This window comes from Mustela nigripes, chromosome 2 (assembly GCF_022355385.1).
Source record: "Mustela nigripes isolate SB6536 chromosome 2, MUSNIG.SB6536, whole genome shotgun sequence".
NCBI lineage: Eukaryota > Metazoa > Chordata > Mammalia > Carnivora > Mustelidae > Mustela > Mustela nigripes.
Genome location: NC_081558.1, coordinates 8,022,487 through 8,037,017, shown reverse-complemented (window position 1 = coordinate 8,037,017; position 14,531 = coordinate 8,022,487). Strand labels below are relative to the sequence as shown.

The window sequence follows — 14,531 nt, the reverse complement described above, 5'->3', positions numbered from 1 at the left end:
CTGCCCATCCGTCAAGCTCTGTGAAGTCTCAGGGGAGAGGACCAGGCTTCCTGCTAACCAGGTAGGTGCAGGTGCAAGGGATGGATGTGGTCCCTCCCTGCAGCCCCGACTTTGGCCACGATCTACCCACCATCTCTAAAGAGCAGTGTATGCTCTAAGAAGGGATGTGTGGGGACCGCACTACCTCGCCCACTGCTTCTCAGAACAAAAGCAAGCGGTGGCCAGCCATTCCCACCGGGGTACCGCCGGGGAGCCCGCCTCGGAGCCGAATCTCTGGTGCCCTCTGCTGGTCGCTCTGATTACAACAGCCTTTTCCGAGGTCAGCAGGGAAAGCTGGAATAATTAAAACTCATTAAGAGTAAATTTTAAGAAAAAGGGAGAGCTGGAAAATGTTCGTATTGTATTCAAGTGTCTTTGGGCTCTGAGAGACAAGTTCCAGGCACTGTCGGTCCTCCGTTTACTGAGCATTCCCCATGGGCGGCCCCGGACCAGCTCTATCCCTGCGGGCTGGGCTCCGGGCAAGGCTGGGGAGCCACAGCCCCGGGGCTAACTCGGAAGGCTGGGGCATGGCTTCAGAGCCAGGCTCTTACCCGTGCGACGCGCCGTGGAATGCACGTGCGTGCTCGGTACCAAGTGCTTCCTCGTGGTTTTTGATTTCTCTAACAACCCTGGGGAGAATCATTCCCATTTATAGATAAGGAACTTGAGGTCTGAAGTCACTCCACCTGTCCTTGGTTGGTCACAAGTGTGAAAGGTGAAATTCAAACCCTACTTTATCTTTAAGATTTTATTTATTTGGGGCGCCTGGGTGGCTCAGTGGGTTAAGCCGCTGCCTTCGGCTCGGGTCATGATCTCAGGGTCCTGGGATCGAGTCCCGCATCGGGCTCTCTGCTCAGCAGGGAGCCTGCTTCCCTTCCTCTCTCTCTGCCTGCCTCTCCGCCTACTTGTGATTTCTGTCAAATAAATAAATAAAATCTTTAAAAAAAAAAGATTTTATTTATTTATTTGAGACAGAGCAAGAGTGATCACAGAGGGAGAAGGGGAAGCAGAAGCAGCTTCCCCACTTGGCAGGGAGTCCAACACGGGGCTCATCCCAGGACCCTGAGATCATAACCTGAGCCAAAAGCAGACGCTCAACCTACTGAGCCATCCAGGTGCCCCCAAGCCCTACTTTTTAAAAAAAAATACACAATATTATTAACTGTGGTCACCATGCTAATTATGACGTCCCTGTGACGTACTCATTTTATGACTCGATGTTCGTACCTTTGACTCTTCGCCCATTTTGGCCGCCCCATCCCCATCCTCTGACAATCAACAATCTCTTCTCTGTATCTGTGAGATCCTGTTTTGTTTTTTCTTTGTTGTTCTGGCTTTTTTTAGATTCCTCATATAAATGAGATCATTTAGCATTTGTCTTTGTTTCGCTTACTTCACTGAGCAAAAGGCCCTCAAGGACCATCCACGTTGTCACAAACGGCAAGGTTTCCTTCTTTTTTATGGCTCAGTAATAAAGTTTGTCGTGTATATATATATACTACATTTTCTTTATCCATTCATCCACTGATGTTTCCGCATCTTGGCTCTCGTAATTAATGCTGCAGTGAACATGGGAGTGCCATGGGAGTGCACATATCTTTTTGAGTTAGTGTTTTTGTTCAGATAACTATCCAGGAGCAGCATTGCTAGATCATACAGTTCTTTTTTTTTTTTTTTTTTTAAGATTTTATGTATTTATTTGAGAGAGAGAGTGAGAGAGAGCATGAGAGGGGAGAAGGTTAGAGGGAGAAACAGGCTCCCTGTGGAGCTGGGAGCCCAATGCAGGACCTGATCCCTTGACTCTGGGACCATGACCTGAGCCAAAGGCCGTCGCCCAACCAACTGAGCCACCCAGGTGCCATTTTTTTTTTTTTTTTAAATATTTATTTGTCGCTCTCGCCGGCAAGAACGACTCGCAAACGTGATGGGTGGCAAGCTTCTTTATTAGTTCTCACTCTGTCCCGACAGTCTCTCCGCTTTATATCCTTTACCTCTGCCAATCACCGATCTAGTCCACGCCCCTCTCCCTGATCACGCTGCCAGCACGGGCTCACCCATGCTTGCAGCCAGCCAATCAGTCTCGCTTCCTCAATCCCCGGGCACCTCCGTATACGTGACTCCTTGCATCTATTTCATGGCTCTCCACATTTATTTATTTCAGAGAGAGAGAGAAAGAGAGCTTGAGCAGGGGCCACAGAGGGAGCAGGAGACAAGCAAAATCGCTGCTGAGCAGGGCGCCAGGATCACAGGGCTCCTATCCTAGGACCCTGAGATCATGATCTGAGCCAACATCAAGACTCAGAGGCTTAACCGACTAGGCCACCCAGGCGTTCCTGGATCATATATTAGTTCTATTTTTAATTTTTTGAGGACCGTCCATACTTTTTTTCCACAGAGGCTGCACTAATTTTCAATCCCAACAGTGCATGAGAGTTCCCTATTCTCCATGTCTTGGCCAACACTTCTTGTTTCTGGTCTTTTTGATACTAGCCATTCTCACTGCATGAGGTGATACCTCATTGTGGTTTTATTTGTGTTTCCCTAATGGTTAGTGATTTGAGTATTTTTTCATGGACCTGTTGGCCATCTGTATGTCTATTTGGAAAAAAATGTATATTCAGGTCCTCCGCCCCTTTGTTAAATCAGCTTGAGTTTTGCAATTGAATTGTATGAGTTCTTCATATAAATTGGATATTACCTGCTTATCAGATTTTTTTAAAGATTTTATTTATTTATTTGACAGACAGAGATCACAAGTAGGCAGAGAGGCAGGCAGAGAGAGAGGGAGGAAGCAGGCTCCCCGCTGAGCAGAGAGCCCGATGTTGGGCTCGATCCCAGGACCCTGAGATCATGACCTGATTGACCTTAACCCACTGAGCCACCCAGGCGCCCCTGCTTATCAGATTTTTGATTTAGAAGTATTTTCTCCCATTTGGCAGGTTGCCTTTTCATTTTGTTGATGGTTTCCTTTGCTGTGAAGAAGGTTTTTAGTTTGCTGTCGTTCTACTTATTTATTTTTGCTTTTGTTGCCTGTGGTCCTTGGTGCCAAATCCAAAAACTCATCACCAAACCGATGTGAAGGAGCTTACTGCTTGTTTTCCTCTAGGAGTTTTATGGTTTCACGTCTTACATTCTTTTACCCATTTTGAGCTATTTCTTGTGTATGGTGTAGGATAGTGGCCCAGTTGCATTTTTAACTATTGCATTCTTTCGAATGTGGCTGTCCAGTTTTCCCAACACTGTTTATTTATGTTTATTACTTAAAGTGATGTATTTATTTATTTGAGAGAGAGAGACAGTGAGAGAGAGCATGAGAGGGGAGAAGGTCAGAGGGAGAAGCAGGCTCCCCATGTTGCTGGGAGTCCAACGCAGGACTCGATCCTGGGACTTCAGGATCATGACCTGAGCCCATAGCAGTTGCTTAACCAATTGAGCCACCAGATGCCCCCAACACCATTTATTTATTTTTTTTTTTATTTTATTTTTTTTTTTAAAGATTTTATTTATTTATTTGACAGAGAGAAATCACAAGTAGTCGGAGAGGCAGGCAGAGAGAGAGAGGGAAGCAGGCTCCCTGCTGAGCAGAGAGCCCGATGCGGGACTCGATCCCAGGACCCTGAGATCATGACCTGAGCTGAAGGCAGCGGCCTAACCCACTGAGCCACCTAGGCGCCCAACCCAACACCATTTATTGAAGAGACTGTCCTCTACCCATTGTATGTTCTTGGCTCCTTTGTTGTAAATTAATTGACCATTTGTGCATGGGTTTATTTCTGGGCTCTCTATTCTGTTTCATTGATCTGTGTGTCTGTTAGGTGCTGATATCATACCGTTTTGAATAATGCACCTTGTAATATACTTTCTCAGGAAGCGTGATGCCTCAGCTTTGTTCTTTCTTGAGATTGCCTTGACTATATAAGGGAAGGGTTTCTGTGGTTTCCTACAAATTTTAAGACTTTAAAAAAAAATTTCTGTGAAGTGCCATTGGAATTTTGGTAGAGTTGTAGATTGTTTGGGGGTAATATGGGCATTTTAACAATATTCTTCCCATCCATGAGCATTTATGTTTCTTCAATTTTTTTTTTTCATCAATGTCTTGTAGTTTTCAGCGTACAGGTCTTTCAGCTCCTTGGTTAAAATTATTCCTAAGTGGTGTTTTTGATGCAATTGTAAATGAGATTGCTTTCTCAATTTATTAGTTTGTGTAATGCAAATTTTTGTGTATTTTGTATCCTTCAATTTTACTAATCCTCCTTTCCAATTTGTTTGACTTTTTTTTTTTTTTTTTTAAGATTTTATTTGTTTATTTGAGAGATTGAGAATGAGAGAGAGAACATGAGAGGTGGGAGGGCCTGATGCGGGACTCGATCCTGGGACTCCAGGATCATGACCTGAGCCAAAGGCAGTTGCTTAACCAACTGAGCCACCCAGGAGCCTGACTTTCTTTTTCCTTATCTAATTATTCTGGTCCAGTTCAATCACAACATTCGTGTGAAAGCTGGGATTCAAACTGTACTTTTCAGTCCCACTTCTTCCCCAGACCCTACACTCCTTATGGAAAGAGACAGTTCATCCGCTTTGCTGTTTCTGATGCTGGTAGATTTGGGGCGGGGTGGGATCTCTTCTGGGCTGAGAGCCAGTCCTGCAATGCTTCCCTCTCCCCAGCAGGATCACACAAGCTCCGACCCACAGTGGGCATATGGTCATCTCCTTTAACTCTTTCAGCATTTGCTGAGGCCCACACTGGACTAAGCACTATAGGGTGTTGGGAGCTCAGCAATGAACAGACCCCTGGAACCACCCTTTGGGCGCCTGTGTATACCCCAACACCCAGTCTCCTTGTCTGATCTAACAATTCCAGTCCACAGGCTTTACAACTCAGGAGGCAAAAAGGTACTGGAGAGAGGGAGCAAAAATATGGAGGACTCCTCTGGAAAAGGCTGACCTTCCAACCAAAGACAAAGACACACAGACTTTAGGCCTACACTAAGCCCCTAAATTCCTGGAACACTGAGTTATCTACTTGGTTGTCAACTGCTCCTTTCAGCTTCACACCTACAGGAGGTCTGCATGGGACCCACCCTGGCTGAATGTCAGAAGTGGCATTTGATAACCAGCTCAAGGGGTGAGGCCATGCCACTCTTTCAGTACTTCTGATCACAGCGAGGAACAGGTCTCACTCGATGCCAGTGTGTCTTAAACCTTTCCTGAGGTTGGTTAGTATCTCTGTTGAACAGAGACATCAGGATTTAGGCCTTTGGTAGGTAACACTGTAAGATTATAATTTAGTATCTGCCATATTTGTTCTCATTAATTTCTTTTTCATACTCACTAACTCACTGTATTCAAGGTTTACTTACGGCTAATGATAGCAGCATTTAGTAATTCTGGCAGGATGCTGTTAAGATCTAATATAGGAAAAAAAAAAAGATCTAATAAGATCTAATATAGGACCCTGAGTTTGAGGAGTAAGTCCACAGGGTTGGGAGTTAGAGCTTGAATCATGGTTTCGCCACAGCTTTGGAAAAATCAACTTTTTAAAAAAAAATTAGATTTATTTATTTATTTGATAGACAGAAATCACAAGTAGGCAGAGAGGCAGGCAGAGAGAGAAGGAGGAAGCAGGCTCCCCGCCAAGCAGAGAGCCCGATGGAGGGCTCGATCCCAGGACCCTGAGATCATGACCTGAGCCGAAGGCAGAGGCTTTAACCCACTGAGCTACCCAGGCGCCCCGAAAAATCAACTTTTTGAACATCACTTTTTCCACTGTACAATGAAAAGTTTGACTTGCAAGATGTTCCTGTCCCAAAAATATGCGTATAAAAACCACTGGGGGCGCCTAGATGGCTCACTGGGTTAAAGCCTCTGCCTTCTGCTTGGGTCATGATCCCAGGGTCCTGGGATCCCTGAGTCAGGCCCTCTGCTCGGCAGGGACCCTGCATCCCTCCCCCCAACCCCGCCTGCCTCTCTGCCTACTAGTGATCTCTGTCAAATAAATAAAAATCTAAGAGTAAATAAATTTAAAAAAAGAAACAAAAAACCACCATGTCCAGCATACCCATAAAATGAACGGAAGGTCTAAATACCAAAACTGAACAGCAAAACACATGAACTCAAACACCACAACAAAGATTATTGTTTCATGGGGCTTCTTTGATTTTTTGGTGTTTGGGGGTTTTGTTTTGTTTTTTGTAAGCTCTATGCCCAACATGGGGCTTTAACTCATGACCCCAAGATCAAGAGTCACGTGCTCTTCCAATTGAGCCAGCCAGGCAACCTTTCATGTCCCAGCTTTATTAACTAGACAGAGATACCCTCATTCCTCTATCTGTTTTTAAAGTAGAGTTATCACAACCTAAGTACCAGCTTTGTACACTAGCCTATTCCATCCACAGGATTCTGGGTTTCCAGGGTTATTGAAATATAAACAGAATCTGTGATTCTATAGATAATTTCAGATCAGAAGATGTTTTTTCCTCCCAAATCACTTCAACATCACTGTTGTGAGGGAAAAGGTGGTTTTTGCAAAAAGATTTCCTGTAAAATCTGTACCACTGACAGTCCCCTGGTTTGGTATGGTTTATCGTAAAACGTTACCATTTGGGGTAAGCTGGGTGAAGGGTACAAAGAACGTCTTTGTGCTATTTTTCCTCTTTCCTCTGAAACTGTGGTTTTGTTTTTTTTTTTTAATTTGACAGACAGAAATCACAAGCAGGCAGAGAGGTAGGCAGAGAAAGAGGAGGAAGCAGGCTCCCCGCCGAGCAAAGAGCCCGACACAGGGCTCGATCCCAGGACCCTGGGATCATGACCAGAGCTGAAGGCAGAGCCCTTAACCCACTGAGCCACCCAGGCGCCCCTGAAACTGTTTTGTTTTTTTTTTAGAGAGAAAGGGAAAGCAGAGAAAGAGACAGAGCGCAGAGAGGGAGTGAGAGAGAGAAGCAGACTCCCTGTTAAGCAGAGTTCCACTCAGGGCTTGATCCCCGGACCCTGAGATTATGACTTGAGCGGAAGGCAGACGCCGGACTGGCCACCCAGAAACTGTTTCTTAGCTTTATTTCAGAATGATTAAAACTACTACTCATGAAAACGAGGATAAACTTTTCAACTCCAAATTTAAAATGAAAATCAGAACGGTCTTAGGACTCCTTGGGAGTCACTTGACAAATGTGATTAGCCTTGGTCGAGAAACTGTGAGGCTCAATGAGGAAGGCTCATGTAGACTCACAGCTAACTCGACAATGATAAACGTCACATGGTCTTGTCGCTTTGCTCTCCCCCAACTCCTAAACCAACCGAGACGGAGACCAAAACCAAGCTAACTCTGAATTAGCTTTGGCTAACAGGAACGAGAGGAGAGTAGCCAAAAAGGCTGTGAAATACTCTGCACATAATTTATTTAAATCACTCTGCATCTGATGCTCGCTCGCACCCACTGCACCATCCGCGCCAGGGCTTGGGCCCGGTCTGCACCCAGGCCTCGGTCTCATCTGGGGACCTCCGACCGCACCAGGGAGTCGGCCTGACTCAGGGCGAGTTTGTCTTTCTTCTCCTTCTGCAAGACCTGCTCCTCCCACAGCGCCTGGTCCACCTGATCGTCGGTGAGCACGACAGGCTTGTACTTCTCGTCAAAGAGCCGCTCGTTGGTCTCGGAATGCAGCTGATGCGGCCCGACGACGCGCAGATGAGCCGGCAGGTGCCGGAACTCCTCGTCGTTGATGTCGCAGTCGCGCATCCGGGCGGCCAGCACCCACCAGCGGCCCACGAAGCCCAAGTCCAGGATTCGGTCCGGGAAGTCGGTCCAGCGGGGCTGCAGGTAGCGGCAGCGGGCCTGGTAGAGGCTGGCCTCGGCGTCCACGGGCGCCTCGTACACCAGCGCGCAGAGGCCCAGGTTCACGTGGCGGAGGCGGCCGCGACCCCGCAGCCACAGCAGCCGCTGCACGTAGTCCTCGGAGGCGCGGTTGCGCGTGGCCGGGGCCAGCAGCAGAAGGGTCCCCGAAGCATCCAGCAGCGCCTCCTCGAAGGCCGCCTCGCTCGGCGCCAGCGCACAGCAGGCCGCCGCGCCGCCCAGCAGCCCCGTATACACGGCCGCCCACCAGGGTCGAGCCCGCGCCGCCGCCGCCGCGTCCCGGCAGGCCTCGGCGTAGTCCCGGAGCAGCACGCGGGCCCAGGAGCCTGAGGAGAGAGAAGCAGAACAAACAGGTGAGAGCAGGCCGCTGTGGCCACCGCCGCCTCCCGCCGCTACTCACCCAACCGCGTCCACACGCCTGGCTTCGCGGCCGCTGGGCCACCAGACTCTTCTCGGTTTCGGGACCAAAATCTCTTCAGAGCGGCCGTCGCCATTCTCTTCCGGCTTGGCGTCCCGTTTCCGAAGAGAAACACCGCGTATGCGAAGAAAAAGGCCCGGGGGCCTCCTGCGCAAGCGTGAGCAATGCCGGAAGTGGTTTCCCATCGGAAGAGAATAGAAAAGGGACCGATGCCGGATGTTGCTGTCCGAGCTGAGCGCGGTCGGCTGTGGCGTGGAGGCGGGCCGCGCAGGCGCAGAGAGCCTGGGCCACGCCGACTGAGGCAGCGTCAGGTGAGGAGGGCGGGGTGCACCTGTGGGGCGGGGACGGCGAGTTTCACCCCCCGGCTCCGTGCCCTAACGGCCAGGCTGGGCTCGGGGCTGAGAGAGAGGCCCCGGGGGGCACCGAATAGGGTTGGGGGCGGGTGTCATTGGCCTCTGTCCTCAGAGCGGGATGCGGTGACGCCCCTGAGCGACCATGGCAGCGGCCGACGAGCTGGCCTTCCACGGTGAGTGCGGCGGCGACCGGCCGGAACCTCCCACCCAGGTTCCAGCTGACCGCCAGCATGAATCCCCGTCAGCTGTGAGCCCTAACCCCGACCCAGGCAAGATGCCCATCCGGGACTCGAACCCCACTCCCGGCAGAGCCTCTGTCCCAGAGCTGACCCCATCCCAGAAGCAGCCTTAATCGCAGGCCCTGGCTAGGAGTGGGGGAACACGCCTTCCACATGCTCATAATTTAGGAAGCTGGGCCCTTCGGTGGCCCCAGTTGGAGTCTTGGCCCCCAGATGAGCCATGGACCAAACCAAATTGTCCTGACTCCCAAAACACGCCTGTGTCCCATATTCCTTCTCGGTAGAGTTCGAGGAAGCTTCTGATCTGCTGGCCGAGACCCCAGATGCGGCCACCACCAGTGGAAGCAATCAGCTGACCCCACAGGGGCACGTGGCCGTGGCGGTGGACTCGGGTGGCAGTTATGGAGTTGAGGAGGAAGTGGAGGAGAGTGACAGGACTGCGGTGAGTCCCGGCGGGGCCCTGCCTGCCTCCCGCCTTGCCCCCAGCCTTGCCCCCAGCCTCTGCCCAGGCCATACGGGCGGCTACTGAAAGCCCATGCCGTTCAGCTCCTACAGGAGGAGAAGCAGCAGCCCGGATTCTGGACGTTTGGCTACTATCAGAGTTTCTTTGACGTGGACACATCCCAGGTCAGGCCCGGGAAGCGGGTGGGATGGGGCTTGCAGTCACACAGGGCTCGAGCCACCAGCACCGAGCCCTTCCTGGACACCGGAGTGCTGGGGATGCCCAGGTGGGAGAACGAGTTCCCGCCCAGGCTGGCTGGATTAACTGCATGTGGTGTGACCGGGGCTCATGGGAACACAGATGCATGTGCTCAGGCAGGTTAGAGAAGGGCCTCCTGGAGGAGGTGAGGAGTGCGCTGAGACCGGAAGGAGAAGGAAGCCTCAGCTGGGCAGACTGAAGGGAAGCACGTGTTACAGGCACAGGGAACAGCAGATACAGAGGACCGGAGGGGAGAGAAGGCGTGAGGTGTCACAGGAACCCGCGGTCACTTGGTCTGGTTGGAGAGTGTGAAGTGGGGGACAGGTAGGCGGAAGCCAGAGCACAGAGGCCTCGTATGCTGTGTGAAGGAGTTTGGGTTTTATCCTGACGGTGCTGGGAAGCCATCAGCGGGTTTAGAGCAGGAGAGGAATGAGTGGAATTAGCAGACACGGTGCAAGGACGTGGGTCAGAGTGCCCAGGCCAGGAAGGGAAATCATAAACTTGGGGCGCAGAACAGGGGACATAGAGGAGAGAGATGTAGGCGGAAGGAGACCAAGGACTTGACTGTCCCCTACCTCACAGTCCAGACATGTCACAGCAGGACAGGCTGTTCAGGGCAGCCACGCCAAGGGAAGGGGAAGTAAAGGGAAAGATGACTGGCCCAGAAGATTCCTTCAGTTGGCAGCACACTGGGGTATTGAGACTGGCAGGGGGAACGGCTCCAGCCCCTCGAGAATCCAGCGGGAACATCTGAGGCCTTGCAGGCAGGGGAGATGGGAGGTCAGCAAGGAGGGAGCCTCTGAGGGCAGGGCAGGAGCTTGGCCCTCTCCTCTGTCGGGGCTAAAGGGCCCCGTGCAAGGCTTCCATTCTGAGCCCCACCTTGTCTCCAGGTCCTGGACCGAATCCGAGGCTCGCTGCTGCCCCGGCCTGGCCACAACTTTGTGCGGCACCATCTGCGGAATCGGCCAGACCTGTATGGTGAGTGGTGGTGTGCATTCAGCTCGAGAACTCCCTCCGCACACGTGGAGCGGGTGCTGGCCCATGGATTCCAGCTGAGAAGAAAGCAAGGGGCACGTCCTGTCTGGGGAGACGGTTCTAGACAAGGCTGCCAAGGGCAGCAGGGCTCAGAAGAAGAGCAAACAGTTTAGAGCATGTGAGTTGCCGTTTCGCATGGGTTGGACAGGGAAGACCCTTATGAGAAGGATGAGAGAAGGATGAGGCCTTGTTGGTGTTAAGGGATGGTGCTGAGGAGATTCAGGGGAAGAACATTCCAGAAGGGGACACGGGTCCAGTGATGGGGCAGTATTGTCCTTGGCGTAGTGAGTTATATGAGGTCACAGAGGTGACAGGAGGAGACTGCGCTTGCCGTACAGGTCTCCGTGAGAAGGAGTCTCAGTTAAGGGCTCTGAGGCTTCCTCTGGCCATGGGGGCAGGGGGCGCGGGGCGGGAGCAGTGCTCTGCCATTTTCCACGTGTGGTTGGACTGTGGACTAGATCTCAGAGTTGGAGTCGCCAGGATGTCCTGACATGCCCGAGGGGGTTGGGAGGAGAGAGAGGCAGGATGGCTCTGGGGTGTTCATCAGGACCACCCGAGGAATGGGCCTGTCATGTACGGACTGGAAAGGCTGGGCAGGTTGGAGGGGAGTGCACAGGGGTGGGAGGCTGGAACTGGAGAGGCCTAGACGTGCCCATGGAAATGTTGACTATAAGCCTGTGGTTCAGGGCACAGACCGGACTGGAGATATTTGGGAGACATTAGGCTCGATGTGACATAAGGGCCGGAGGCTGGGCAGGATCGTGCAGGGGGTGAACACAGAGGGAGAGGAGGGGTCAGGACTGTGTCCTGAAGGTCCCCGTTGTTAAAGGGGTCAGGGACTTACAGATGTTGAGGAATTGCCAGGGGAGTGATGTGGCAGAAGCCAGGAGCACGAAGTCCTAGAAAGCACATGCAGTGTGTTTCCAGAAAAGGGAGATCAGCTACATACAGCAAAAGCTATGGAAAGGTCAGGAAAGCTGAGGGACTGGGAGCCAGCATGGGCTTCAGCCACCCCACATCGTCATCACTGGTCATGTTGCGGGGGGAGTCAAGTCAGGGTGGAGGTAGCTCGGACCTTAGAAAGAGGCTTGGGTCCCGGCACAGTTGAGATGGGACAAGTCACCTGTCCTGGGAGCCCTGGGTTCCTCACCACCCCCGGCCCACAGGCCCCTTCTGGATCTGTGCCACACTGGCTTTCGTCTTGGCCGTCACTGGCAACCTGACCCTGGTGCTGGCCCAGAGGAGAGACCCCTCTATCCACTACAGCCCCCAGTTCCACAAGGGTAAGTGAAGTAGGCAAGGCCCCGGCCCTGCCCAAGCTGGGAGTGCCGCGGAGCCCCGAGGGTGATGGCCTGCCTTACCCCTGCCCCCCAGTGACCGTGGCCGGCATCACCATCTACTGCTACGTTTGGCTGGTGCCGCTGGCGCTGTGGGCCTTCCTGCGGTGGCGGAAGGGGGTCCGCGAGCGCATGGGGCCTTACACCTTCCTGGAAACCGTGTGCGTCTATGGCTACTCCCTCTTTGTCTTCATTCCCACTGTGGTAAGTGCGGCCCCAGGCTGCGGAGGGGGGGGGGGCGACAGGTGCCCAGTGGAAGGCCTGGCAACCAGCTGCCCGTGTCGCCCCCAGGTCCTGTGGCTCATCCCTGTCCCATGGCTGCAGTGGCTCTTCGGGGGGCTGGCCCTGGCCCTGTCAGCCGCTAGCCTGGTGTTCACTCTCTGGCCTGTTGTCCGAGAGGACACCAGGTTGGTGGCTGCGGTGCTGCTCTCGACTGTCGTGCTGCTCCACGCCCTCCTGGCCGTGGGCTGTAAGGTACAGGCGATCAGGGCTGGGCCTCGGGCTTGGGGGAGATGGGGTGTCACCGACTGTCCCCCAACACTGACCCCAAGGGCTTCGGCACAGTTTTACTTCTTCCAGCCGCTGCCTCTGGCGCACCCGGCCCCCCCAACACAGGCTGCATCTCTGTCCCCAGACCTCCCGCCGCCGCCCACCTCTAGCGCCCACACCACCTAGGGAATGCCCGGCCCAAAGGTGAGGCCGGTTTCCCGCGGCCCCTGGGGGCTTCTCCCGCCCTTGCTCCCCGAGGCCAGGCGTCACAGCTCTGCTCCCCGGCCTCTCCCTTTCAGGCCCAGCATGAGGGGAAACCGCTGCCCGCCCTGCCCCTCAGACCATGACTGAAGTCTCCCCTGACACCTCGAGATCACTCTGCTGCTTTCCAGACTTTTCTTACAAAGCAAACACTTTTATTTTCTATGCAAAGGTGATTCCGAGAATTTGTAGAAAGGTGGGAAAAGGGCAGCGAAGCAGAGAGCTTCCGGGGGGGGCTGGTGCCCCCGGGCTCCCCGCCAGGTCTTCTGCTTTCCCTGATGGGACGCGTGGGAGAGCAGACAGGGCCACCCCGGCCTCGACTGTGCCTGCCCTTCCTGGGTGCCCAGGGAGCGGGTCCCAGGGCCGAGCCTGAGCTCCACCACGGCCGTGTTCGGGGGTTCAGCAACGGGGGAGCAGAAGTAGAAGAAAACTGCCTGTGCTGAAACATACATTTCCTTGTTTATTGGGGTTGTGGGGGGGGGGGGGGGGCAGAGGTCCCTGCAAGGCCCCTTCCCAGGCTGGGGAGGGACCAGAATGCCATCATAGTAGTAGGGACTGGAGCGTCTACAAATATCACGGGAAATAAACAGGCCTAATGTGAGCTACGAGGGGGAAAGGACGCCTTCCACGATCGATTCTTGAGGTTTCTCATGTCGGCCCCAAGTGGCTGACAGTGACCCTTCCCTCCAGGCCCTGGGCCCATGGGGCCACCTGTTCTAACTTTTGGTAGGGGTGGGGGAGGGGACCTGCAGGGGCTCAGGGACAGGACAGCAGCAAGAGGCAGGGGCCGAGGACGGAGGGCCTTCCCGACAGCCGGGGTGGGTTGTACATTCAAGTGTGAGGTGAACCCTTTGGTGGGAGGGGGGCCTCGGGTCTCCAGAGGCCTGGCCCCACCCCTGTCCCGAAGACTCGGCAGGGCTGCCCCTCACCACTGAGCCTCTGAGTGGGGGGAGAGGGGCTGCTGGCTCGGCCCGGCCGGCCTGGTTTCTCAGAGGGTCTGTGGATTGACACTGGTTCTTCTCGTAAAAAAATAAAATTAAAAAAAGCAGCATGTCACGCCCATTGTGACCAAGGCCTGGTAGTTGAAGGGGAGGCCCCGCCCAGTCAGGACCGCCTTCCCACTGGACACAGGCAAGGGGGGGCAGGCGCCGGGGGACCGGGTGGGGTGGCAGCTGCTCCCCGCGCGCACCCCCCTCCGACACCGGGCCTGCAGCTGTTAGCCCTGGACACGCCTGTTACAGAAGATGTCAGACCCAGGTCAGGGTGGAGGGCAGGAGGGGGAGCCAGGGCTCCCACGACATGATCTCGTGTAAAACATGGCAGCGACACACGCTCAGGGCCAAGATGTGGGTGGGTGGTGGAGAGGGGACGGCGGCGGCGACGTCGTGTAGAAAAGTGTCCAAGTTCCCAGAGCAGAGGGCTGGGGCCGGGAGCCGGGGCTTCCCCGGTGCGGGGGTGAGAGCCGCCCAGGCGGGGAGGGGGTGGGCAGGGTGTTCATTTGGTTTCCTGGTGCTGTCAGTCTGTTCCACGCCGGAGGGGCCTAGCTCCCGTAGTGCATGGTGTTGGTCGGGATGGACATGGGGGAGGCCATGGAGATGGCGGGGCCGCCCATGGTGAACTGGCTGTTGACCGCGTAGTGGGCGCTGGAGCCGCCGCTGCTGCTGCCCTGGGCGCCGGAGGACCCTGTGGGGTGGGGGTGGGGGGTGGCACGGGCGCTGAGGGGCCGGCCCTGCCCCCTCGCCCGCCCAGACCCGCGGCAGAGTCAGACAGAGACAGACAGCAGGCGAGAGGGCAGGCGGGCGGCCGGGGGACCA

General features: G+C 54.1%; 3 protein-coding genes across 6 annotated transcripts in view; 1 reads left to right on the top strand and 2 right to left on the bottom strand.

Moving 5' to 3' along the window:
- Positions 1–7,406: 7,406 nt before the first annotated feature.
- On the bottom strand, positions 7,407–8,418 carry TIMM29 (translocase of inner mitochondrial membrane 29). The gene is made up of 2 exons (XM_059389035.1): positions 8,286–8,418; positions 7,407–8,211 (listed from the first exon to the last, which is right to left on the bottom strand). The coding sequence occupies exons 1-2, from the start codon at positions 8,377–8,379 to the stop codon at positions 7,523–7,525; spliced, it is 783 nt and encodes a 260-aa protein (XP_059245018.1). The 5' UTR covers positions 8,380–8,418; the 3' UTR covers positions 7,407–7,522.
- Positions 8,419–8,558: 140 nt separating this feature from the next.
- On the top strand, positions 8,559–13,773 carry YIPF2 (Yip1 domain family member 2). 3 transcript variants are annotated; one of them, XM_059389032.1, is made up of 10 exons: positions 8,559–8,614; positions 8,769–8,829; positions 9,180–9,337; positions 9,442–9,522; positions 10,486–10,573; positions 11,797–11,913; positions 12,005–12,171; positions 12,259–12,441; positions 12,532–12,660; positions 12,756–13,773. In XM_059389032.1, exons 2-9 carry the CDS (start codon positions 8,799–8,801, stop codon positions 12,640–12,642), a joined length of 936 nt encoding a protein of 311 aa, XP_059245015.1. In that variant the 5' UTR covers positions 8,559–8,614; positions 8,769–8,798; the 3' UTR covers positions 12,643–12,660; positions 12,756–13,773. The 3 variants fall into 3 exon arrangements, with proteins under 3 accessions (XP_059245015.1, XP_059245016.1, XP_059245017.1); XM_059389033.1 differs by lacking the exon at positions 8,559–8,614 and having other exon boundaries at positions 8,628–8,829; positions 12,547–12,660; XM_059389034.1 differs by lacking the exons at positions 8,559–8,614; positions 12,532–12,660 and having other exon boundaries at positions 8,628–8,829.
- Positions 13,185–14,531, bottom strand: part of CARM1 (coactivator associated arginine methyltransferase 1) — a 40,790-nt gene continuing 39,443 nt past the window's right edge. For both annotated transcript variants that reach the window (XM_059389030.1, XM_059389031.1), the window contains one exon: positions 13,185–14,400. In XM_059389030.1, the coding sequence (XP_059245013.1) occupies positions 14,258–14,400 (143 nt within the window). In that variant the 3' untranslated portion in view covers positions 13,185–14,257. The remainder of the gene's footprint in view (positions 14,401–14,531) is intronic.